The sequence below is a fragment of the Lithobates pipiens genome, unplaced genomic scaffold, assembly GCF_037356315.1.
Source record: "Lithobates pipiens isolate NorthernLeopardFrog02 unplaced genomic scaffold, aLitPip1_a1.2 Scaffold_18, whole genome shotgun sequence".
NCBI lineage: Eukaryota > Metazoa > Chordata > Amphibia > Anura > Ranidae > Lithobates > Lithobates pipiens.
The window spans coordinates 526,846,175-526,873,680 of NW_027507758.1; the positions used below are offsets into that span (position 1 = coordinate 526,846,175).

The window sequence follows — 27,506 nt, forward strand, 5'->3', positions numbered from 1 at the left end:
ACACTGCACAAATCTGGCCTTTATGGAAGAGTGGCAAGAAGAAAGCCATTTCTCAAAGATATCCATAAAAAGTCTTGTCTAAAGTTTGCCACAAGCCACCTGGGAGACACACCAAACATGTGGAAGAAGGTGCTCTGGTCAGATGAAACCAAAATCGAACTGTTTGCCCACAATGCAAAACAATATGTTTGGCGTAAAAGCAACACAGCTCATCACCCTCAACACACCATCCCCACTGTCAAACATGGTGGTGGCAGCATCATGGTTTGGGCCTGCTTTTCTTCAGCAGGGACAGGGAAGATGGTTAAAATTGAGGGGAAGATGGATGCAGCCAAATACAGGACCATTCTGGATGAAAACCTGTTGGAATCTGCAAAAGACCTGAAACTGGGATGGAGATTTATCTTCCAACAAGACAATGATCCCAAACATACAGCAAAATCTACAAAGGAATGGTTCACAAATAAACATATCCAGGTGTTAGAATGGCCAAGTCAAAGTCCAGACCTGAATCCAATCGAGAATCTGTGGAAAGAGCTGAAAACTGCTGTTCATAAACACTCTCCATCCAATCTCACTGAGCTCAAGCTGTTTTGCAAGGAAGAATGGGCAAGAATTTCAGTCTCTCGATGTGCAAAACTGATAGAGACATACCCCAAGCGACTTGCAGCTGTAATCGCAGCAAAAGGTGGCTCTACAAAGTATTAACGCAAGGGGGCCGAATAATTTTGCACGCCCCACTTTTCATTTTTTTATTAGTTAAAAAAGTTTCAAAAATCCAATAGATTTCGTTCCACTTCACAATTGTGTCCCACTTGTTGGTGATAGTTCACAAAAAATAAAAATGTTATATCTTTATGTTTGAAGCCTGAAATGTGGCAAAAGGTTGAAAAGTTCAAGGGGGCCGAATACTTTCGCAAGGCACTGTACAAAGCGTTTGGTTTCTTCTGGAATAGATGTGAGAAAGGGATGTTTGCATTTTATTTATGATATACATAGAAAAATATGTGGAAAAGTTTTGCAGGGGAACCCATCTTGAACCCCTGAAGCCTATTCTTTTGTCATTTTAATGTGTAACCCTCATTGGCCCCTTTAGGAAAATATCAGTCCCGGATGTTAATGGAAACTATGTATACACAAGCGGAATTCCTGAAAGAGGTCAACTATGAGCTGGTCAGTGGCAAAGTGGAATCTCTAGGAACCTTCTTCAGCAGTCTTTGTCCAGGTACTTCTGGCTTACCGTAAATCATTGTAGACCTGTCTGTGTAAATGACAACTCCAGGAAAAACACATCTGACAGGTACTGGCAAGATTGCATCTGACATGCACAGGTGAGGCTGCATCTGACAGGCACAGTTATGCTGCATCTGACAGGCACAGGTGAAGCTGCATCTGACAGGCACAGGTGAAGCTGCATCTGACATGCACAGGTGAGGCTGCATTTGACAGGCACAGGTGAGGCTGCATTTGACAGGCACAGGTGAGGCTGCATCTGACATGCACAGGTGAGGCTGCATCTGACATGCACAGGTAGGCTGCATCTGACAGGCACAGGTAGGCTGAATCTGACAGGCACAGGTAGGCTGCATCTGACAGGCACAGGTAGGCTGCATCTGACAGGCACAGGTAGGCTGCATCTGACAGGCACAGGTAGGCTGCATCTGACAGGCACAGGTAGGCTGCATCTGACAGGCACAGGTAGGCTGCATCTGACAGGCACAGGTAGGCTGCATCTGACAGGCACAGTTATGCTGTATCTGACAGGCACAGTTATGCTGTATCTGACAGGCACAGGTGAGGCTGCATCTGACAGACACAGTTATGCTGCATCTGACAGGCACAGGCAGGCTGCATCTGACAGGCACAGGCAGGCTGCATCTGACAGGCACAGGCAGGCTGCATCTGACAGGCACAGGCAGGCTGCATCTGACAGGCACAGGTAGGCTGCATCTGACATGCACTGGCAAGGCTGAAATTGACAGGCACAGGTAGGCTGCATCTGACAGGTACTGTTGAGTCTGCGTTTGATGGACACTGGTGAGGAAGCATTGATCTTTTATCATGTTTTCAGTCTCTGATTGTCTCCCGTATCATTTCTGCTAGAGGTGCACCAAATGGAAAATTTGCTAATACTATTAGCAGTGTGTTTACCTTTAAGTAAGAGATTGCAGACATGATGCAATAGATGGTCAGAGACTGAGTACATGATACAAAAGATGGTTAGAGACTACAGACATGATACGGGAGATAGTTAGAGACTGAGGACATGATACAAGGGATGGTTAGATACTGCAGACATGATACAAGAGATGGTTAGAGACTGAGGACATGACACAAGAGATGATCAGAGACTGAGGACATGACACAAGAGATGATCAGAGACTGAGGACATGACACAAGAGATGGTCAGAGACTGAGGACATGACACAAGAGATGGTCAGAGACTGAGGACATGACACAAGAGATGGTCAGAGACTGAGGACATGACACAAGAGATGGTCAGAGACTGAGGACATGACACAAGAGATGATCAGAGACTGAGGACATGACACAAGAGATGATCAGAGACTGAGGACATGACACAAGAGATGGTCAGAGACTGAGGACATGACACAAGAGAGGGTCAGAGACTGAGGACATGACACAAGAGATGATCAGAGACTGAGGACATGACACAAGAGATGATCAGAGACTGAGGACATGACACAAGAGATGATCAGAGACTGAGGACATGACACAAGAGATGATCAGAGACTGAGGACATGACACAAGAGATGATCAGAGACTGAGGACATGACACAAGAGATGGTTAGAGACTGAGGACATGACATAAGAGATGGTTAGAGACTGAGAACATGATACAAGAGATGGTTAGAGACTGCACACTGCATTTTTCTTGACCTTTCTTGCACTAAAGGTGCCAATAATGGACAACAATAAATTTTAATTGAGGATATTAATTAAAAAGTAGAATATAATACAATTATATATAAAAATCTATTTTTTTTTTAAACTGTCATTTTCAGTTTATGTTTTCGGCAAAGTGCATCCTGCATTTTTTGTTTCAGCACCAAAATTTCCATTCGGTGCACCCCTAGAAATAATCCATTCATAGTCAACCCCTACTGTTTGTTGTATGTAAAAAATTGAATTTTCCAAGGCCCATATGGAAGGTTTTCTCTGTCTTTTACTTGATTGAATCGGTTATCTACTCTATCTATAGATGGGGACATAGATGTTCTGCTGGACAAATATTATCAGGAAAACCTTGGCATCATTTCTTCAACAACGAAAAAAAACAATGTAGATCCCAGACCGGCTACATGTACTAGTAAGTTGCAACTGCAGTTTCTTTATTATGGTTATATGTATCTCATTATACAACTTAAAGTGTAAGTAAACCCCCTTATTGTTTTCACCTAAGGAAGCTGCCATCTTTGCCTCTATTTAATCCACAACTGCCATGATGCTGCACATGTGATCAGTTTAGACACCAGCCATTGGATGGCTTGACAGTTTGGTTGAGAGCACAACCACTGGTAGTGTTACATTTCCGGCACATGCCGGAAATGAAACTGTTTTATGGATGGTAGCCATATAGATCTCTGTCTTGGCCTTGGTATCCAGGATGTGGGCCAACATGTTTTGCAGGCTGCCGCTTCATCAGGGCCTTGGATCCCTACATGATACTGCAATTTTATATAAACGTGCGTACTTATTCAACATTAACATGATGTCATAAAACATATTATTATGGTTATACAAGACATTTAACCATTACTGGCCTAGTGTCATTCAGCGTTTTATATCCACTCTTTATAGAAAACATACAACAAAATCCTACCCACCATGGGTATGACAATGGAAGGGATATTCCCCATCCAATGCTTTAACCACTTAAGCCCCAGACCATTTGGCTGCCTAAAGACCAGAGCACTTTTTGCGATTCGGCACTGCATTGCTTTAACTAACAATTGCGCAGTCGTGCGACGTGGCTCCCAAACAAAACAACGTCCTTTTTTCTCCACAAATAGAGCTTTCTTTTGGTCGTATTTGATCACCACTGCGGTTTTTATTTTTTGCGCTATAAACAAAAGATAGCGACAATTTTGAAAAAACGCATTATTTTTTACTTTTTGCTATAATAAATGTCTCCAAAAAATATATAAAAAACATTTTCTTTCCTCAGTTTAGGCCGATATGTATTCTTTTACATATCTTTGGTAAAAAAATTGCAATAAGCGTTTATTGATTGGTTTGCGGGGAAAAGTTATAGCGTCTACAAAATAGGGGATAGTTTTATGGCATTTTTATTAATATTTTTTTTTACTGGTAATGGCAGCGATCAGCAATTTTTTTTTAATGAAGACTGCGATATTATGGAGGACAGATCGGACACTTTTGGCACGATTTTGGGACCATTCACATTTATACAGCGATCAGTGCAATTAAAAATGCATTGATTACTGCGTAAATGTGACTGGCAGTGAAGGGGTTAATCACTAGGTGGCGCTGTAGGGGTTAAGTGTGTCCTAGGGAGTGATTCTAACTGGGGGGGTGAGGGGCTGTGTGTGACACGACACTGATCATGCTCCCGATTACAGGGAGCTGCGATCAGTGTCAGTGTCATTAGGCAGAATGGGGAAATGCTTGTTTACATTAGCATCTCCCCGTTCTTCCTCTCCGTGAGACGATTGTGGGTATCCCTGCAGACATCGAGTCCGTGGGACCCGCGATCACACTCACGGAGGTCGCAGTGCGCGTCCGCAAACAGCTTCTTAAAGGGCAATGTACAGGTATGTTAATCTGCCTGTGCGTGCCTTTCTGTCTACGTATATCGGCGTGAGACGGTCGGCAAGTGGTTAATATTGGGAATTTTAAGTATAATTCTAACCCACAACACATTCACCTTCGATGGCTCCCATTACCTCCAGGTGTGCCCCATCAAATGTCAACCTGTACCTGGAGGGGTAGGAGCGGGAGGTGTTCGCATCTGAATGTATGTCGTCATCATATCTGCGCCACTTTCTCCTGTGGCGCAGGCATTGAAATGCTTAACATAATTTGTCAGAGCCTTAAACTTTAACAAATTTAGCCTAATGTTCACTTTGAACTGGCATCTGAACACATTGCCCTTTCTAGATCTTTATATCTGAAAGGGACCAGATTGGTTAATTTCCACAGATTTGTTTTGTAAAAGCATAGCAGGTAACTCCCTACTCCATGTTAGAAGTACCCACCTTACCACATTTAGTGAATTTGATACTAAAGGCCCAATATCTTAGGATCAAACGCAGTTGCAGTGATAATACAGATTTTGTCAGACAAGCTAAAGAGAGGCTACAGTCGCAATTCATTGAAGAAGGCCTACAGAAATGTTCCGGATAACCCATGAGAGCTACTGCTCTTCCAGGGTGAAACTATCTCTGAACGATTAAATATACATCATATTGTGCCATGGTTGGGGATCCAATGCAGAAGTCTAAGTAATTGTCTATATATATATATATATATATATATATGTATGTGTATAAGTGTGTATATATGTATGTGTGTATATATGTGTGTGTGTGTGTGTGTATATATATATATATATATATATATATATATATATATATATATATATATATATATATATATATATATAGACAATTACTTAGACTTCTGTGTTGGATCCCCAACCATGGCACTATCTGCATGGAGTTTGCATGTTCTCCCTGTGCTTGTGTGAGTTTTCTCCCACATTGAAAAGACATGCTGATAGGGTCATTGGCTCCTGTTTAATTTGGACCTAGCGTATATGTGAGGTAAGAACCTTAGACCGTAAGCTCTTTGAAACCAGGGACTGATGCATAAATTGTCAACACTAAATGAATAACTAGAATAAATAAATAACATCTTCCTGCGTTTTCAGATGTTACCACCAGAGGGCGCTCAGACACTAAAAAAAGCTTTCAGACATTTATGACATAGTTGTGTTATATGCAGAAATAATTGCTAATACATGTCCCAGTCTGTGTTTCAAGTCATTATGTCGATTGACAGTACCGTTTAAATCTGTTTTCTTATTTTTTTTCAAACAGTCCCTTATGTTTATATTTTAAAAAATACTCATTGATATGGTTTTATATAACTGTTCAACCATTTCACGTCCTTAGGCTATTTTGAAATGTTCTAGACTTAAAGTGGTAAACAAGCTAATTATTTTTAGCCTGCGATCGGCTGTTCGGTAAAAGTAATCCAATCTAGGCAGCTTTACATTCACCTAATTGCTATTACTGTAGTGAGAAGGGCTGCCGACCCAACAGTGAGATCTAAAGAAGGAACATGCAGATCTCCTCCTTGACTAATGAACTCAGATGAGGATTCTGTCACTTCCAGTTTCAGAGCTGTCATTCTCAGGCTATTGTAGCCAGGCAAGCAGCCAATCAAGCCCAATCTTTTTATTAGCTGCAGTGGAAGGCAAGGGAGACATAGAGGTCTAATAGACCTCTGATTTCTTTATAAAGAGCACCTGTCACCTGTCTATGCTATCACATAGGGGGATTGTTAGCCTCCGAAAAGCCGAGGTTCCATTTTTGTGTGAACCTCCGCTTTTCAGAAGCCTCCCCCCTCCGGTGTCACATTTGGAAGCTTTCAGGAGGGAGGGGGATGCAGACAATTGTATAATACAGGTATCTGCACCCACTCCCGCGGGAGTCTACACCTCTTCCCGACCCCCCGCTGTCTGCTGGGAAACACACAGGTCCCAGAGACAGCAGGGACCATCCAGAGTGTGCAGCGCGACTCGCGCAGTAGGGAGCCGAGAAGTGAAGCCGCAAGGCTTCAGTTCCTGATTCCCTTACCGAAGATGGCGGTGACAGCACCCGAGAGCCGAACAACAGATCGGCTTTGGGTGCCAACATCGCGGGCGCCCTGGACAGGTAAATGTCCATATTTTAAAAGTCAGCAGCTGCAGTGTTTGTAGCTGCTGACTTAAAAAAAAAAAATTGGCGGACCTCCGCTTGGCCCTGGACACAAAGGGGTTAATAAAGTTTTTTCACTTATTTTAAATGACCAATCCTTTTTTTTAGTGCACACATCCTTTTCTGACTTTTATGACTGTCCCTGCCCCTGTTGGTTTTGGAAAATGGCATATTTATCTGTAAACCCCCTCTCTGAGAACCTCACTCTGCCCATCAAAGCACAGCTTCAATCCTGAAACTTCCGTATATTGTAATGTGCTAAACAAATGTATGCCTTATGCCATGTACACACGGTCGGACTTTCCAACGGAAAATGTGCGATCGGATTGGGTTGCCGGAAAATCCGATCGTGTGTGGGCTCCATCTGACTTTTTCCGTCGGAATTTCCGACACACAAAGGTTGAGGGCTGGATTTAAAATTTTCCGACAACAAAATCCGATCGTTTAAATTCTGATCGTGTGTAGACAAATCAGACGCACAAAGTGCCACGCATGCTCAGAATAAATTATGGGGCCAAAGCTATTGGCTACTGGCCCGTTTATAGTCCCAACGTACTTCTTTTAGGTCACCTCGTTCTGAATGATCGGATTTTCCGACAACTTTGTGCGACCGTGTGTATGCAAGACAAGTTTGGGCCAAAATTCGTCTGAAAAAATCAGATGGATTTTGTCGTCGGAATGTCCGACCGTGTGTACAGGGCATAAGACTTCATTCACTTCAATGTAAAGTTCTTTAACAGACTGACAGATTGTGCATGGAGTTTCTGTTAAAGTTAATGGAGTTTGTGGCGTGCACAGGTAGCGCTATGGAGGATTTACAATATTTCAGGAGAGACTGTACATATCAGACAGCATAGTGAAAAAAATTAGGAGAATAAGATTACAGATAAATAAGTTCTAGTATGAAAAATTTAGGAGAATATGGTTACAGCTAAAAAAGATTTATTATGAAAAACTTGCAAAGTATGATTATAGATATGTAACATCTAGTAGAATAAAACGTGGAAAGTATGGTTGCAGATAAATAAGATCTAGTAGGAAAAATCTGGAAAACATGATTACAGATAAATAAGATTTTCTATGAAATACTTGGGAGAGAATGTTTACAGAAAAATAAGATCTATATATGAAATACTTAGAAGAGTATGGTTACAGATATATGAGGGATCTTCAAAAAGTTTACACACTTTTATATTTTCATTGAAAACGGTGAGGGCGGGAGGAGTAGTACTCGGTCGTGTCTGAGAGTGTCATGTGAATAGTCTGTCTGGCAAGCTGGCTGACCTTGCAGTTTACTATAATGTCGCGTACACATGGTAGGAATTTCTGACGGAAAATGTTCGATGTGAGCCTGTTATCGGAAATTTTGACCGTGTGTATACTCCATCGGACATTTCCTATTGGAATTTCCGACAACAAATATTTGAAAGCTGGTTCTCAAATTCTCCGACAAAAAATTCTAATCGTGTATACACAATTCCGACGCACAAAAGTCCACGCATGCTTGGAATCAAGCAGAAGAGCCACACTGGCTATGGCTCATCGTACATGTTGTACGCCACTGTGCTCTTGGCGATCCGAATTTCCCACAACATTTGTGTGACCACGTGTATGCACGTAAGTTTGAGCCAACATCCATCAGAAAAAAATCCACGGTTTGGTTGTCAGAATGTCCGCTCGTGTGTACGTGGCATTAGTTATCACACTTTGGTTAAGATGGCTATGAAACTTCTAAATTGCACCAAAGACAAACAGTGTTCTGTCATACGCTTTTTGTGGGCAGAAGGTGTGCCAGGAACACAAATTCACCTCTGCATGTGTGCTCACTATGGAGATAAAGCTCTCTCATAGGAATGTTTATGAGTGGGAGGTTATGGAACACCCATTTTATAATGCGGTTTTAGCTCCATTTGATTTCCACCTTTTTGGACAAAGAATCTTTAAGGGGAAGAAAATTTACATGTGATGACGATGTGAAAACAGTGGTGCATCAGTGGCTACATGCTCAACCATTTTGTGCTGATGGCATTAAAAACGTGGTACAGCGCTGGGAAATATGCATCACAAAGGAAGGTGACTATGTAGATAAGTGATGTAATTTGCTTTTGAAATTCTTATTAAATAGAGTTAAAAAGTGTGTGGAAACGTTTTGAAGACCCCTCGTATAAGATCTAGATGGAAATACTTAAATATAAATAAATATAAGATAAATTGGATCTGGTATGCAATACTTGGGGGAGTATGGTTACAACAAAATGTATCTTGCATGAAAAACATGGTAAGTACAGTTACATACCGTACTAGCTCTGTTTACAAGAAAGTACTTTATCTACGTTTACACACTATCAGTCCCCTTGCACAGCAATAGAGTGCTCCCAGCATTCCTGCCACTTCTGGAATGTGTCCTGGAAGTCTTCTTTTGAAGCGTTGAAGCGATCTCCCTGGATCTCTGCAATGGTATCAAAACGAAGACCTTTTGAGCTTGATCTTCAACTCCTTGCAGCATCGCCGTAAACTTGCTGTCTCTGTGGCAGATTTGCTGTTTCATGTCAGACGTCCCCATGGCAGATTTGTCTAGTTTTACACAGAATTTCACGTTTGCTCTTTGTTCTAAATTGTAAAGTGGTTGGACACCTAGAATTGGCACCCTATCAATGAGGAATGCAAATTAAGCTGTCCCTTGAAAGTGAACAAGTCACAAAAAAGTTGGAAAATATATATAAAAGGGGGCGCTAAGCATATACAAGTGAATATGCAGTATATAAAGTGTAAAAATAGACTCCATGCCAAAGATGAGAAAAAATATTGTCTAGGTGAAATAGTGAGAAGAGTGAGTTCACACTTCTCACTATTTCACCTAGACAATTGTCCAACTACTAGTTCTTATTTTTACCTTTGCTATTATCACTAGTTTATTTATTAGCGCCCTCTAATTAATACCAATATACAGTATATACCAGCTACCAAAAAGCATGAACATATATCACTGCAAAAAAAACACATATATTGTTAAACATATAGCAAGCTAAAAAGTCCATTAGTGATAGTGTTATGAAGACGCCATTTACGGCGAAACGTATGTCGGAGCAGAGAATTCGTCACTTCCAGGTCCTGATTTATCACCCCACACCAAGCTTTACTCCTACGAGCGGGATGCAGAATGCACGTGACTGCGTTAGGAACCAGCCAGATCTGCACACACTGTTTTCCCTAGTGCCAGGCAGGCACTTTTACATGTGAGTGAAACCTTCTACTTTGTCACTGCTTTTAAATTGTATTAAATATACTATACTATGAGACTTTCTCTCTCATCTCCCATGTAGTCAATTTTTATGCCCTAGCATCATCCGGAGGTTCCATTGGAGAGGAGTGGTGTTGGCAGTGGGAATCAATTTGTTATTCCAAATGCACAATTTGACCTACCTTTAACCTCCCTAGCGGTAATCCCGAGTCTGGCTCGGGTTAGGAATTTACTAGCAGGAGCGGTAACCCCGAGCCAGACTTCGGGATAGCATCGCTGGATGCAGGGGAGGACACAGGGAGAGTTACTTACCTTGTCCCCTGGATCCAGCGATGTCCCCCGCGCTGTGTGATCGAGCTGTCCTCCGCTCGATTCACAGTGCCGAATGCCGCCGAGCTCCGTTCCCTGTGACGTTACAGCGCACGGGAGCGAACGGTGGCAAATAAAAAAAAGTAAAAACACACAAAACACACACAGCACTGTAATCTTTCAGATTACAGTGCTGTATTAAAAAATACACACCCCCTTTGTCCCTAGTGGTCTGTGCAGTGCCTTGCATGCACTTTTATATTATAAATACTGTTTTTTCTGCCTGGAATTTGGAGATTGTCCATAGCAACAAAACAGTGTCCCTTTTTCAGTGTTTTAGGATTTGATTACATTATTGAATAATTTTTATTATTCTTTATTATATTATAAACTTTATCATACCCGGGATGTCTGCTAGACTCTGGTTTGAAGAGATTTAAGTTATTCCTAAGAATTACAGGACTACAAAATAAAACGCCAGATTTTCATGCAAAATAATTGTACCTCTTTCAGCACCTAATTCCAGACTGAATCATACCGCCAGGGAGGTTAAAAAGTGGTCAAACACCTGTCGTGAGTTGCCACCTTTCCATTGAGCACCTGTGGTGGAAGAACTAGAAGCGTCATTTAAAAGCATTTTTTTGGTGTTGGGAACACGATCACTAATGGACTTTTTAGCTTGCTATATGTTCAACAATATATGTATTTTTTTGCAGTGATATTTGTCCATGATTTTGGTTCATGATATATACTGTATAATCACCTGTATATGCTAAGCGCCACCTTTGTTCTAACTTGCTGTCCATGATGAAATAGCAGAACTGGTAATGCATATGGTCAGAATAGCACCAGTTGCACAGCTCCCGATGTACACAGGATGATGTCTTTTGTCACACTGACTTATGAAGGTCGGTGCTCTCGGTGACTGTGCATGCAGCCTTGCTGCGATCTGTTGGTGTGTTACAAAACTAGTCTCAAATTTTTTGATGCCACCTTGTATATATACCATCCAGTAGAAAAAAACCTTGAAAACATGGTTACAGATAAACAAGATCTACTATTAAATTCTTGGGAGAGCAGGGGTTGGACAAAAATATGGAAACACCTACTAAATGATTTGTAGGTGTGAAAGTGACAGCGTTGAAAAATGGAAGTGATATAACATTCTTTTGTCTCCGTTGTGTGATGAGACACCTAGCTAACAGGTGGGAAGCCTTACTTTCATCGTTCACTGTGTGCTCTGCTAGTAATGTCAGAGCTTACTGAGTTTCAAAAAGAACAAATTGTTGGTGCCCACTTAGCTGGTGCCTTTGTGACTGAAGTTGCCAATTTATTTGCTGTGTTGTGAGAAACACTATCAAGGGTTATGAGGGGATATACAGTTTCTGGGAAAACGTTGTCTGATAAGCATAAGTGCGGTCAACATGGTCAACTGACCAAATGAGACACAAGGACATTGGTCAGGATTGTGACCCAGATTGTTGCATAAAGAATTGTACCATATTCTATTATCCACCATGCAAGACTTATACAGTATTTGTCAATTCCCAGGAGAATTCAGGCCATCTTGGATGTCAAAGGCAGTCCAACACCATATTAGGTAACACTTGGAAGAATATGGTTACATATAAATATTATCTAGTAGGAAACACCTGGAAAACATTGTTACAGATAAATAAGATCTATTATAAAAAAGCTTAGGAGAGTGTAGTTACAGATCAGATCATAAGTTATGTTATGAAATAATTGTGAATGTATGGTTACAGATAAATAAAATCTAAAAGACAGTGGGGTTGATTTACTAAAACCGGACAGTGCAAAATCTGGTGCAGCTCTGCATAGAAACCAATCAGCTTCCAGTTTTTTTTTAATTGAACAAGCTGAAGTTAGAAGCTCATTGGCTACCTTGCACCACTGCACCAGATTTTGCACTCATAAGTTTTAGTAAATCAACTCAATTGCGTCCAGGGCCATGTGTTTATGTAAGTACCAGTGTATATCTGCTATACAGATATAGATTTATTTGAATTGCTGTACACAGCACCTTTGGCTTCCGGGAGGAGAAACACCTCTGAAGTTTGCATCATACAATCCCAGGTGTCTGTGTGCATAGGGCCTAAAGTCTTTGTTAGTAAGAAGTAGATATTGTGGATCACTAGTTTCCATTCTGCATGGTGGTCCAAAGCATTTAAGTTTCAGCCCTTCTCTAAAAATCATACAACGTGCTGTATTATAGCAAGTAAATGTTCTTAATTGCAGGTTATAATTTGGAGTGGCATCAACTTCGTCCCTCCCAACTGGCTGTGGCACAGAAGCTGTTGTCTCATGTGTGCTCTATTGCGGACTCCAGCACCCAGAACTTGGACCTGGGCTCCTTTGAGAAAGTCGAATTTCTAATTTGTGTCCCTCCATCTGAAGTCACTTATCAGCAAACACTTTCCCATGTGTGGAATTCAGGTAAGGAATAGTCAGACGTTTGTCACTGAAAAGGATTTCTGAATTCAAGTCTTTCTGCAGCCAAAGTCAAAATTCAATAAAACACATGTATAGGAGATGTATCTTACCTGCACAGTGCTTTTTTTCAACCCTACCATTGTTTGAGAATACCAGGTATAAAATAGTGTAGTTGGTGATAATTGAGTATTCTGGGGAAACTTCATCCTAAGCCTACAATTCTGTGGGCAACAGAATCTTAGCTCCCTCCATTACAAATCCAAGCTTAATCTGGCACTCATAATGTTATTAGATTTGCTGGATGTTCTAATGTTAATACGGCTTACATTGCCAGATATGCAGTAAACCTCTAGAAGGAGAAATTACAAACTTGTATAAGAAATACAGTAAAAAGAAATATGACATGGCAAGCAAGCAAGCTTTCTAAAAATTACCTTTAGGCAATTATTACAATATAACTGCATTTACTCCCTTACCTGACAGGTGTGGTGCATTTTTTAGCACATTTTACCATTTGTCCCCATGGAAGGTGTGTTTTCATGGATTTTTTTAATTATACTTGTAACACTCCAAAACACAGTAATATGAATGCCCATTATCATTTAGAAAATAGTTTATTCACTAAAGCATAAGGAATGTAATTGTAATTTGTATCTGCAAATCATGTTTTCAATTTTCTATAGGTTTTATGCACATTCAATTATCAGTTTTGCATTATTTTGTAAGACAGTTCACAAATATTACTTATGCTTTATTACTCCATAAAAGAAACAAGTCATAAGAGAATATGGAATGCCATAGCTGACCTTCCCTAAGTAATTCACCGCTCAAGGTAGTCACCCTTATGTTTCACTTCGACTGCACAAACAAAAGGTTCTGGTCCTGCATGTAGCAGAAGATTTGATGTGAATAAATGTCTGGACGGCCGCACTCCAATAAAATCACCTTTAGTGAATCCAAAGAACATATAATGACAGTCCATACAGCAAGCGAGGGAAAGAGGTACAGCATACAATACAGCTGTATTGTATGCTGTACCTCTTTCCCTCGCTTGCTGTATGGACTGTCATTATATGTTCTTTGGATTCAATAATGGTGATATTATTGGAGTGCGGCCGTCCAGACATTTATTCACATCAGATCACATATCTATCATGCTGATCCAGTAGTTGAGGCACAGATCTGAAAGAAAGACACTGATCAGTTCTAACGTCTTGATCTGGGTGCTTGCTTTGGGTCAGGGACTCAGAACCTATTATGCCCTGTACACGCGGTCGGAAATTCAGACGGAAAAGGTCCGATCGGATTATGTTGTCCAAAAATCAGATCGTATGTGGGCTCTATCAGACTTTTTCCATCTGAAATTCAGACGGAAAAAGTTTGAGAGCTGGATCTCAAATTTTTCAACAACAAAATCCGAAATTACTTTTTCCGATCGTTTGTAGAGAATTCCGCATGCTCAGATTAAATTACGAGACCAAAGCTTATTGGCTATTAGCCTCTACATAATCCCATTGTTCGCAATGAACGTCACCTCGTTCCGAACGATCGGATTTTCCGACAAATTTGTCTGACCGTGTGTGTATGCAACACCAGTTTCGGCCAAAATCCGTCAGAAAAAATCAGATGGATTTTGTTGTCGCAATGTCTGACTGTGTGTAAGGCATATCAGCTAAAGACAGCCTGGCAACTAGTATTCTTATACTAGTTCAGCACTGGCCACCCATGTATTTAGTCTTTAAAATGCGAATATCCTTGCAAGCTAAAATTGTAATTTTATATTAATTGCCAAGAAGGAAAGCAGGACAATTAAATATTTTTAGGAGTGATAACATAGAACTTTGTAAGATAAAACATGAATTCATTGGACATGAAAATAACAATTCCACAATTAAGCTACAGGGACCAGCCTGGATGAAGATACTGCATTGTCCTTGAATAATTTTGTTTCTTTTTGTATACAGGCGTTCTCGCAGAAATTGGCATTGAGAGGAAGCAACTCACTAAGAGTTGTTTGGAGCAGTACGTCATGAAGTTGGATACAGAGGCTCCCAGTAAATTTAAATCTTTTCTACAAAAAGCCATGCAGAACCCGCACACACTGTTTATCTTGCTTCATGACCACGCTCACTGGGATCTCACCAGGTATTCTTTATTTGCATATTAGGAGATGCAAAGACAACTTCTTGATCAATCCATTATTTTTTTCAAAGCTTGCCAGTCTATCAGTAAGGCTTGGTTCACACAGGGGCGACTTGTCCAGGCGACTTAGCCGCCTGACAAGTCGCGCTTCGTTCTGTACTATGGAACCGTTCTAATAGGAGCGACTCAAGTCGCTCCGACTTAGAAAAAAGGTTCCTGTACTATTTTTGGGGCGACTTCAGGCGACTTGCATTGACTTCTATACAGAAGTCGTTTTGCAAGTCGCCGCTGAAGTCGTGTGCAGGTCGCGTCTGTGAGTCGCGCTGCAAGTCGTGCCGCCCCTGTGTGAACCGAGCCTTATATTGTTTAGTTGAGTTAAACCAATAGACAAAAAATAAATGAGTTACAAGCTTGCATCCACAAAACCCTAAACAACTGATCCAGAGGAAGGCAAAAATAATGTCAAAGCGTGGTCCAATTTGCTGCAACAGAAAAACAAATCCCTTTCTGAACCCTTAATGCAATTTGATACTCCCTGGATTGACAATATACGGCAGCCTTTCTCAACCTTTTTCGCATGGATAAACCCTGGAAATAACTTTCAGGCCTCAAGGAACTCCTGACAATAATTACTACATCTACAGCTCACTGTACATTAGTAGCATGATGGGATGAATGCTTCTTACACTAGTGGTTAGTGAGAAGAATTCCCCCTTACAAATATCTAAAGATCATTCATGTCAATAGTTACATACTGTATATGAAAGACAGAAATTGCTTATTGCTCACGGAAAAGCTTTTCAACACAGAGGAACCTTTGAAATAACTTTTGGGTCTTAGGAAACACCTGCTTAAAATTACTATATCTCCAACTTGTTAAAAGAGTGACAGTCAGTAGGAGGAATGCTATTTACATTTGGGATCATTAGAAAGAATTACCCCCTTAGCCCTTGTACACACGGTCGGACATTCCGATGGACAATGTCCGATCGGGCTGTATTGTCGGATAATCCGACAGTGTGTAGGCTCCATCGGACTGTTTCCGGCGGAGTATCCGATGGACCAAGTTTTCCAGCTGGGCTATAAAATTTTCCGACAACGTGATCCGATCGGACTTTGTCCGATCATGTGTAGAGAATTGCGATCGGACAAAGTGCCATGCATACTCAGATCAAATTCCTAGACCCAAGCTATTGGCTACTAGCCTGAACGTAGTCCCGTCCTAACGAAATAACGTCATCACGTTATGTACAATCGGATTTTCCGACAACTTTGTCCGACTGTGTGTATGCAACATTTTCAGACAAAATCCGACGGATTTGGTTGTCCGAATGTCCGACTGTGTGTACAAGGGCTAACAGAGATCAATGGTGTCAGTGGGAACTTATCTGGGAGGCAAAACTTGTTCATTGCTCAAGGAACCCCTAACAACCTCTGGAGGAACCCTAGTTGAGAAACCCTGCTCTAGAGGAACATTAGGGTTCCATTGAAACATGGTTGAGAAAGGCTGATCTCCTTTTTAAAAATAAATAAATATTAACATTCAGTTATATCCTGTGCAATTAGGCCTGGTTCACATCTATGCATTTTTTTTGTGCTTTTCAGTATTCCAAAAACACACTAGAGTCCATTTAACATGGTTTCCTATGGATGAAGTTCACATTTGTGCATTTTATGGAAAGGGCAGGGACTTTTTACTGGTTTTTAGTTCCATAGACTTCAATGGATCAAAAGTGTGTATTGAAAAACACAAAATGCACCTGCAATATGCAAACTGCAACCTGCATAGTTGTGAATCAAGCTTTAGGCTGGATTCACACCTATGCATTTTTAGTGCTTTTTGCATTTTGCAGATTATGTCCCATAGGAAACCACGGTACATGGACTGTAGTGCAAATCTGCAAAATGTAAAAAGCACTAAAAATGCATAGGTGTGAATTCAGCCTTAGAAACCCATACAGCCTTCATTGAAACACAGAGAACTAGCTTCTGTGGAAGTTTATTACACATTTTAACAGCTATTTCTGTAAATAAGCTTTTCCATAGAGGAGGGCCCCACTATATAGACCATTCATGTATTTATACCTGATGATCATATCCCCCATTAATCACATCTTCTCAAGAGAGAATAAATTCAATTCAGCTAATCTTTCCTCATAGCTGAGCTCCTCCATGCCTCTTATCACTTTAGTTGCCCTTCTCTGCACTTTCTCCAGTTCCCAGGTATCCTTTTTGTGAACTGGTGCCCAAAATAAAACAGTATGTTTCAGATAAGGACTTTCTAATGCTTTGAAAAGAGATATAATTTGATTTTACTTTTTTAGGCCCCATTCACGCTTGCGAATGAGGCAGTTTGTGATTACCCACTGGAGATCCAGTGGGGATCCGTGTGAATAGGTGTGGTGCCATTCGCATGTAATTGCTCCTACTGCGATTACCTGTGGCTGATCGTCCCTGAATGCAGTAACATGTCAATGGCTGTTAATAGCTGTGGGCGCTATCAGGCTCATATTGCTTCCAATGGGTCTTCCCACGCACACTTAATGTAATTGGCTGCACAGAGCTGACATCAACGGTACTCCATCCTACAAGCACCAGATTGTCAGTATTTGATCATGAGCTGTCTTTGACAGCTCAGTCACAGTGTCAATGAAGAGCTCCCTAGCACAAAATGACAGCGCATATATGCGGTAGGTGGGCCTTAATTTCTGCCTCTTTATTAATGGGTATTACTGTTGTAAATTAGTTAATTATACAATGTATCTACAGTTGCGGTCATTGGGTGGGCACATATCAGTTACAGCATATACCCTTCTTGAGCTATATTACCTATGATAATTTAATAGCTTAGTCACCTGTTATGTACTGAACATTTTTGTAACATACCAGTCAGTCTTGACAACGCACCAGATACAGGTACAGTAGGAGGGTAGAAATAAGCAGTAACATAAACATATGTTTCTTTCCCTCTATAATAAAACCTTTGTATTGATGGTCAGGAATCAATGACACTGTCAATCAGAAGTCTAGTGTGCTCACTTACCCAAAAGCCACTTCACTGTCTGAGCTGTCATTACTAAGTGAATCTTTAAGGTGCAAGTCACGTTCCTTGTCACAATGACATACATGCATTAATGGGAAATGCTCTGCAGCCTACCTCCCACATTAGCATGATATGCAGTAAATGTGTGTCTACACTTCCTCTCAATCAATGGTCATTACATCTCACTGTAACCCCTTCCTGTCTTTTCCTGTGCAGCTCTTTATACAGTCCATACCCTCAGAATGAGTCCTCCTTCGGGCTGGTGGACCGGCTGCTGAACTGCAGGGAAGTCAGGGATTCTCCCAACATTCTGATTCTTCATGTAACTTCCTGCCCTTACGCTCTGCAGACCCAGAACACCCATATCAGTCCGTATAACGAGATCCATTGGCCGTCCTCTCATAGCCATGTAGGTATTGTATAAAAAAGAACTGGAATGTGTTCATCGTACATTTCTGTGTTGACATGGGGTGGGTAAAGGAATGAGTGCATGCAATATGGGAACGTTTCTGACATTTTCTAATGATAGAGCATCTAATGTATTACCTATTTTGTCTTACTTCAGGAGAGTGACTAATATGCAAATCATCTAACATGTATATCAGACACCTATACATCCTAGACACCTCCATTCTTTAAGATTATTTGGATTCAATCCTGTGTACACACGGCCAGACTCTTTGACAGCAAAGGTCCGACAGAACAAATCCATCGGACAATTTGATCGTGTGTAGGCTCCATTGGACCTTTTTGTCTAAAAATCAGACAGACTTTAGATTTAAAACATGTTTCAAATCTTTCCGACGGACTTGAATCCAGTCGAAAAATCCGTTCGTCTGTATGCTAGTCCGATGGACGAAAACCAAATCTAGGACAGCTATTGGCTACTGGGTATGAACTTCCTTATTCTAGTCCGGTCGTACATCATCACGTTTGAATCTGTCGGACTTTGGTGTGATTGTGTGTGGCCAAGTCCATTCATTCAGAAAGTCTGTTGGAAGTCTGCCGAAAGTCAGTCGGGAAGACCATCGGACCTAGTCTGCCAGAAAGTCTGGTTGTGTATATGCGGCATTAGGTGTCTTCTAGCTGTATCTACCCTACTCCTGATTGCTATGATGATGTCGTTTTTGCCACATGTATATGTCTGTTAGAGGTGTGGGGACTGTTTTTATTGTACAGAAAACCTTGTTGTTTCTTGACATTACTTTAGGACTAGAATCACTTCCCATTCGGACCTGACAGAGGTCTAAATGGGAAATTATTTTACTACAAAGGCACCCACCACTCCTCTCATGCCCGGGGCCTTGACCAGTTACCCCCCGGGTTCAGGCCCCAGGGGAACTATGGTGATAGTTCTACCAGTGACTGCATTACAATATGTAGTTGTTAGTATGGAAATAGCGATAAGGTGTGGTGTGTAAAAAATTGTAGTTAAGGCACACATAGTATCATAGCTCCTAACTGTCCCTGATTTCGGGGGACCGTCCTTGATTTGGAGCAATGTCCCTCTGTCCCTCATTCCTCCTCATTTGTTCCTCATTTTGGTCTGATCTATATAGATGTATATGTAGCACTAACCCCTGAAGGAGCTGCTGGTTATTTTTGGGCTTACCGCTACCTTCTGTTCTCCTTGTGACACGTCTAGGGGATGTCCCGTGGTAAATATCCCAGTAACTCGAGACTGACAACAGATCCACTTGAATGGATTTTATTTGCAAAATGCAGTCAATTGAACAGTGTTTCAACTTGGTATCAGAGGGTTGGGAAGGAAGTTCAGGTACTCTTAGTGTCAAAGTCAAAAAACGTTGAAGAACTTGCTTACTTTGACTGCATCCAGAGAATAGCCATTCGCAGCTGGATGGTCACCCAGGTTGGACAGTCCCTCTGGAACAAGTCTCTGCCACAGTTGTTGTAGAACGTACAAAATAATGTCTCTGCCACAGACGTTGTAGAACATGGGAAACTAAACTTGAAATGCTTGTAGGATACCTGGATCTTTCAGCCTGCTTGGCGATATCCACAAGACTGGATTCTCTCGGTTACTTCAGCTCTTCTAGGCTCTTGTTAAGAAAACCAACCCATACGTGGCGTTCTTCTAAAGAGTCCTCCCCTGGAATGCTCAAAGTACTCTAGGTCTCTCCCGAACCGGAGACGGCACCCAACCACCTCAGAATCCTCCTTTAGTTTCCTTGCCTCGGGCTAGCCACCCCCGAGACATTAAAGTCGGGTGGATCCGCACCCCAGATAGCCTTCCTGGGGGCTGGTCAGGAGGTCCAGGACCATGAAGTCAGCACATCATACTGGACCGGAACACTGAACCACGTGACGTCCACATCTTAAATACCCTCTCCCAAAGGGCACAGCGAGAGGGCCACTCCCACTGACCTGGCTCCGAAAAAGAGTAACTTAAGCACCTAACCAGACCATAGTTCCACGCCTGCCACAAGAGACAGTGCCCCTTGTGGCCAGGCTGAACATCTCACAGTCCAGTCAGACTGGTGCAGAGGTCCAATTTAGACAAATAAACCCAAACCAAACTGCAGTTTAGGCAAAGTTTAACATTGAAAAACACATAGTGCGTGCTCTTCAGGAGCCGCTGCTACATATATAAAATGCACTTTTTGTCTATCAAAAAGTATTTTCCAGTGCTAAACCTTTCTAAATTGCTGCATTTGTATATTCCAAAAGCCAATATAAAGGAATAGTAGTGGTAAAAAAGCACTTGTGGGTTTAACCAATCTTGTTTTTTGTACAATTCTCCTTTAAGGGGGCGTGGCAAGGGGTGTGTCCTATGCCTGCATACTTTTACTTTCAATAATTTTTATTTAACAGAAGTGCGTAAGATTACACAATACGAAGGTTACATTTGCAAAATATCTGAACCATTACAATGTATGTTAACAATGTTGCGGAATGTCAGATAAAATAAGTGAAACATAGTACAATGCTTCTAAAGTATATGATCCATCTAATAAAACAGAAAAAGAAAAAGGAGGACGTCACCTTACTCCTTGTACCCCAATTGGGAACACACTGTACACAGGAGCAAGGGAGTACTTCCATGTTAAGGGTAGTAAAGAAGTCAAACCTTGTCGCATTGTCACTATATTCAATAAAAACTAAAAGTAAGGCAAAGTGCCGTAGTGTTATCTAGCATGAAACAGTAACCGTAAAACCTAAAGGAAAATGATGGAGAAGAGAAGTCCATAAGATATGGACTAATAGTGACCCGCTAACTATCATGTAGATGAAATATTTGGGAAGGGGTGATGACTGGTTAGAAAAAAAAAAAAAAAAAGGGGGGAAGGAAAGGTGGAATAGGTACATGTAGACGTGTGGGAAATTTTTCACATATTAGACGAGATGGATGTTCAAGGAGGCCCGGTCATGAAAGATTGGTACCAGTCTAACCAGGGAGTCCAGCGGACGATTGATTTAGACAATAGACCTTCCGAAGAGGCATACATACGTTCGTACACGCCATGTACGCTTGCTCCCTGATTGTGGCTTGCATGTGGATTTTCTGAACACAAGTGGATTTTTTTGAACTAAAGTGGAGAGTTAATAACCAGGAGTTGTGCTTTGACTGCTTCTGCTTGACTGCTTCTGCTTGCAAGTGTTGTTTTTGGGGGTGTTTTATTTTCTCCCCTCCTTTATTTGATACATTTGCTAGCAGTTTTTAAAAGACCTTTTTTCTGACACTTTTTAAATAGCATTTTTTTCCCCTCTTTCTTCCTACCAAATTAGGGGAGGGGTTAATTGTTCACAGGTGTATAAAGGTAGTTATACAAACTCCCCCTTGAGCTTGCTCCCTGATTGTGGCTTGCATGTGGATTTTCTGAACACAAGTGGATTTTTTTGAACTAAAGTGGAGAGTTAATAACCAGGAGTTGTGCTTTGACTGCTTCTGCTTGACTGCTTCTGCTTGCAAGTGTTGTTTTTGGGGGTGTTTTATTTTCTCCCCTCCTTTATTTGATACATTTGCTAGCAGTTTTTAAAAGACCTTTTTTCTGACACTTTTTAAATAGCATTTTTTTCCCCTCTTTCTTCCTACCAAATTAGGGGAGGGGTTAATTGTTCACAGGTGTATAAGGCTGGGTTCACACTGCTGCGGGGGGAGATCCGGATGTGATTCGCACAGCAAATCACATCCGATCTCCGTAGCACTGCGAGTTCAGCCATACAGATAGTATGGCTGAACTCGCAGCTGTCCCGCAGCAAACTCGCACAGGACCCTTTTTTGGGTCCGCAACGGAATCGGATCGCATGGGGGTTCACACCATGCGATCCGATTCCTGTGCGAGTCGGCAGATCGCACTGCGATATGCCGACGGATCTGGGGGTGTCATTAACATAACATTGACACCCCCAGCCGTCCGCATAGGGCAGTGTGAACTGCCGGCGGGAGGTGAGCGATGCGGGAAAACGCCGCGGATTCGCGGCGTTCCCGCATCGCAATAGTGTGAACCTAGCCTAAAGGTAGTTATACAAACTCCCCCTTGAGCTTGCTCCCTGATTGTGGCTTGCATGTGGATTTTCTGAACACAAGTGGATTTTTTTGAACTAAAGTGGAGAGTTAATAACCAGGAGTTGTGCTTTGACTGCTTCTGCTTGACTGCTTCTGCTTGCAAGTGTTGTTTTTGGGGGTGTTTTATTTTCTCCCCTCCTTTATTTGATACATTTGCTAGCAGTTTTTAAAAGACCTTTTTTCTGACACTTTTTAAATAGCATTTTTTTCCCCTCTTTCTTCCTACCAAATTAGGGGAGGGGTTAATTGTTCACAGGTGTATAAAGGTAGTTATACAAACTCCCCCTTGAGCTTGCTCCCTGATTGTGGCTTGCATGTGGATTTTCTGAACACAAGTGGATTTTTTTGAACTAAAGTGGAGAGTTAATAACCAGGAGTTGTGCTTTGACTGCTTCTGCTTGACTGCTTCTGCTTGCAAGTGTTGTTTTTGGGGGTGTTTTATTTTCTCCCCTCCTTTATTTGATACATTTGCTAGCAGTTTTTAAAAGACCTTTTTTCTGACACTTTTTAAATAGCATTTTTTTCCCCTCTTTCTTCCTACCAAATTAGGGGAGGGGTTAATTGTTCACAGGTGTATAAAGGTAGTTATACAAACTCCCCCTTGAGCTTGCTCCCTGATTGTGGCTTGCATGTGGATTTTCTGAACACAAGTGGATTTTTTTGAACTAAAGTGGAGAGTTAATAACCAGGAGTTGTGCTTTGACTGCTTCTGCTTGACTGCTTCTGCTTGCAAGTGTTGTTTTTGGGGGTGTTTTATTTTCTCCCCTCCTTTATTTGATACATTTGCTAGCAGTTTTTAAAAGACCTTTTTTCTGACACTTTTTAAATAGCATTTTTTTCCCCTCTTTCTTCCTACCAAATTAGGGGAGGGGTTAATTGTTCACAGGTGTATAAAGGTAGTTATACAAACTCCCCCTTGAGCTTGCTCCCTGATTGTGGCTTGCATGTGGATTTTCTGAACACAAGTGGATTTTTTTGAACTAAAGTGGAGAGTTAATAACCAGGAGTTGAAAACAGGAGTTAAGACAGGAGTCTCTAACCTCTATCCTACCTCCATCCTCCCCTCCATTTTAAAGATCCCACTGCAAGGGGCAACCAGACAGCTTTCCAGAAATGTCAGGCTGACAGCAAGCCAGATTCACCGGAACCAGAGTGTTTAAAGGGGACAACCGCAGCCAGGTAAGCTCGCACCTCCACTCCCCCCCCCCCCCCCCCCCCCCAGTGATTGTTCCAGGGACTCCGTCCGACCGCCTACGGGGGTCAGGAAGGAATTTTTGCCCACTGGTGCATTTGGCTGCTACTGTCAGGGGGTTTTTCGCCTTCCTCTGGAACAACCATAGGTTAGCATACCCCTACCTCCGGCCTCCTTTCCATTTTTACGCTATCCTAGGACGACTATTCCAGATCACAGCCAGACTTCTTTTCTAAGCGGAGACCTCCACCTTAAGTAAAGGCAACTGGAACAGCCAGCAACGGAATACAACAACTCCTTCCGCATCCATATAGGCATCCCCTGATCAACTTGCGCGCTAATAGCCTCAAGCACGGCGGCAAGTCTGATACCTAGCCCCACCTCAGGATCAATACCCTGATCAGGATCATCATCTTAGGCCCATAGTACCATCAACAGCATCCACAAACCATGTGCTACTTCAAATACTCAGCTGAAGTTCTGCACAGACTAAGGAACATCAACACCACTTTGCCATCTTCCATACAAAAAATACTTCAAAGAGAACAACTATTAAAAACCGGACGACAAGCAGCTCCCAACCACAGGAAGACATCTACTCGACCACTACAATTAGATTGCGCCTTGATTAACGCCAGGTCTGCAGTCAAACATAGACTGGAAGTACACGACTTCATCATCGAGAACAATGTAGACTGCCTCTTCATCACCGAAAGCTGGTTAACCTCTGACTGCAACACCATCCTCACCGAATTGGTGCCGGAAAACTACAGGATCCTAACCAAACACCGGATAGGGAAAAAAGGAGGAGGCCTAGCAGTGATCTTTAAAGGTCACCTGGATCTCACTAAACCATCATCTCAGAACCCAGTGTCTTTTATGGAAACCCTGACGCTACATTTTCAAACAACACCCCATGACACCACTCATATTCTACTGTGCTACAGACCACCGGGACCAAAGTCCAATCTTCTTTCACCCCTCACGGAATCCTTTGCAATGCACACCCTAAAATTCAAAAATTTCCTGGCACTCGGAGATTTCAACCTTTGGGCAAACGAGCCTAAAGACCCCATCGCAACTGCCTGCATCAATCAACTAGAAGAACTGGGTCTACAGCAACTGATAAAGACTCCCACGCATGGGTCAGGACACACCCTGGACCTCATTTTCAAACAGAACATCGACGTCAACATACTCGACAACATAACTCTGCCATGGACGGATCACCACGCCATCAAATTCAAAATCACTACCAACATGACCAACGCAAAACGGAAACCTGTAACAACGCACTGGACCAGATCGCATAAAAAACTGTACTCCGAAGCCTTCAAAACCACTCTGTCCAAAAAAATATCTACAATAACCTTAAACCACTCTACGGAGGAAACACTCAACTCCCTGAACAAGGCATTACTGCAATCAGCAGACTCGGTAGCACCAAAACGCAGGGCTCTCAACAGGAAGAAAAATGCTGGATGGTTTAATAGCTCCCTCTCCGTACTAAAGCAAGAACGCAGAAGAGCGGAAAGAACATGGAGAAGAAATCCCACCGAGGAAAACCTATTTAACTACAAAGGTCTGACAGAGAATTATCGGAAAGCAATCTTCAAAGCCAAAAAGGACCACTTCTCATATACAATCTCAACGGCCGCAAACCAACCACAGGAACTGTTTAAACTGGTTAATCAATCAATGAATCCGGTGTGCCTAGAACCCCCAGAAAGCGAATCCCAGGATTACTGTGACAAACTGTCGGATTTTTTCATCGATAAAGTCAAAACCATCAGGGAAACAATTTGTCAGAAGAAAACATCCAACCTCAGCCAGCAAATACATAAAGAGGATGTCCGCACCAACATACCGCAACCGCCAAAATTTTCACTATCCCCAATTACCATAGACACCGCAAAAAACATCATTAATAAACTGCGTGACAGTACCTCACCTATTGACTTCATCCCCACAAAACTACTGAAAGAATGCTCTGACATCGTGGCTCCAACCATAACCCACCTCATAAACCGATCATTCCACGAAGGGATTGTTCCCAGCATCCTCAAACAAGGCATCGTCAAACCTCTACTCAAGAAACCAAACCTGGACCCTCAGGATCCAAACAACCGTAGGCCGATTACAAGCCTCAACACCATTTCTAAGATCATGGAGAAAGCTGTAGTACATCAGCTACAACTTCACCTGGATACTCACAAACTCCTGGACCCGCTGCAATCAGGCTTCCGCCCGGGTCATGGAACAGAAACGGCTCTCCTCAAGATTTGGGATGACGCCCTCGAAGCGGCAGATGACGGAGAGCCGTGTCTCCTCGTACTGCTAGACCTAAGTGCAGCGTTTGATACAGTAGATCACAATACTCTACTCGTCCGCCTCACAGAAGTAGCCGGAGTCCAAGACATAGATCTCCAATGGTTCGCGTCCTTCCTAGGAAATCGGTCACAGACAGTGAAACTAGGAAAATTCCTCTCCAAAACTCGGGCAGTCACCTGCGGAGTCCCTCAAGGCTCTCCGTTGTCACCCGTTCTCTTCAACATTTACATTCGCCCACTCCTTCAAATCATCAGATGCTCAGATCTCTGCTTCCACTCTTACGCTGACGACACGCAACTTTATTTCCGGATCAATGGAAAAAAAGATCACCAACAACAACTTGAAAACTGCCTCAAATCAATAGAGGACTGGATGACCACCAACTCCCTCCAGCTGAACCAATCAAAGACAGAGCTTCTTATCTTACACCCAAATCATAAGCCCGCAACCAAAACCTCCTGGTCTCCACCAACCATCTTTGGGCAGACTATCTCCCCAAAGACTAAAGCGAAGAGTCTCGGGGTTATTTTAGACGCACAAATGTCAATGGATGCGCAAATAGGATCTGTAGTCAGTCGATCTCACCATCTGCTGCGAATGCTTCGCAGACTCATCCCTTTTATCCCAAAGAATGACAAAGCAGTGGTAGTTGGAACAATCATTAATTCACGACTGGACTACGCAAACTCGCTTTACATAGGATTACCACAATATCAACTTGCGCGATTACAACTGATCCAAAACACGGCGGCAAGGCTGATAACAGGAAAAAAACCCTGGGAATCCATTTCTCCTTCACTGAGGAGGTTACATTGGCTAACCGTAAAAAATCGGATCACGTTCAAGACCCTTTGCCTCACCCACAAATGCGTGCATAGAGAAGCTCCGCAATACCTAATGGAGAAAATAAATCATTACACACCAAACCGCAGTCTTCGATCAGCCAACAAAAACCTCCTCCTCGTGCCCAAAGCCCGGTATAAATCCAAGGGTGATCGGAGATTCGCTGTCCAAGGGCCTCGGCTATGGAATGCTCTACCAATCAACATCCGCCTGGAAGAAAATCACCTGGCTTTTAGGAAAAAACTCAAGACCTTCCTCTTTTAGCAGATGATCAAAGCTCGCCACAGCGCCTAGAGGCGATTCAGTTCGCATTGTGCGCTATATAAGTATTTCATTCATTCATTCATTCATGTAAATGTGTTGTTCGTATGACTTCAGATCGTGAGGGAGGTTCAGGGGATTTCCAATTACGTGCAATGGTCAACCGTGCTGCTAGGCATAAATGTGTAACAATACAT

General features: G+C 42.2%; 1 protein-coding gene across 1 annotated transcript in view; it reads left to right on the forward strand.

Annotated features, from left to right (window-relative positions):
- GREB1 (growth regulating estrogen receptor binding 1) overlaps positions 1–27,506 on the forward strand; it is a 233,680-nt gene that overhangs the window by 135,710 nt on the left and 70,464 nt on the right. Inside the window, exons 12-16 of the mRNA XM_077488799.1 lie at positions 1,097–1,225; positions 3,224–3,331; positions 12,775–12,972; positions 14,934–15,114; positions 18,371–18,563. Of these exons, the coding sequence (XP_077344925.1) occupies positions 1,097–1,225; positions 3,224–3,331; positions 12,775–12,972; positions 14,934–15,114; positions 18,371–18,563 (809 nt within the window). The remainder of the gene's footprint in view (positions 1–1,096; positions 1,226–3,223; positions 3,332–12,774; positions 12,973–14,933; positions 15,115–18,370; positions 18,564–27,506) is intronic.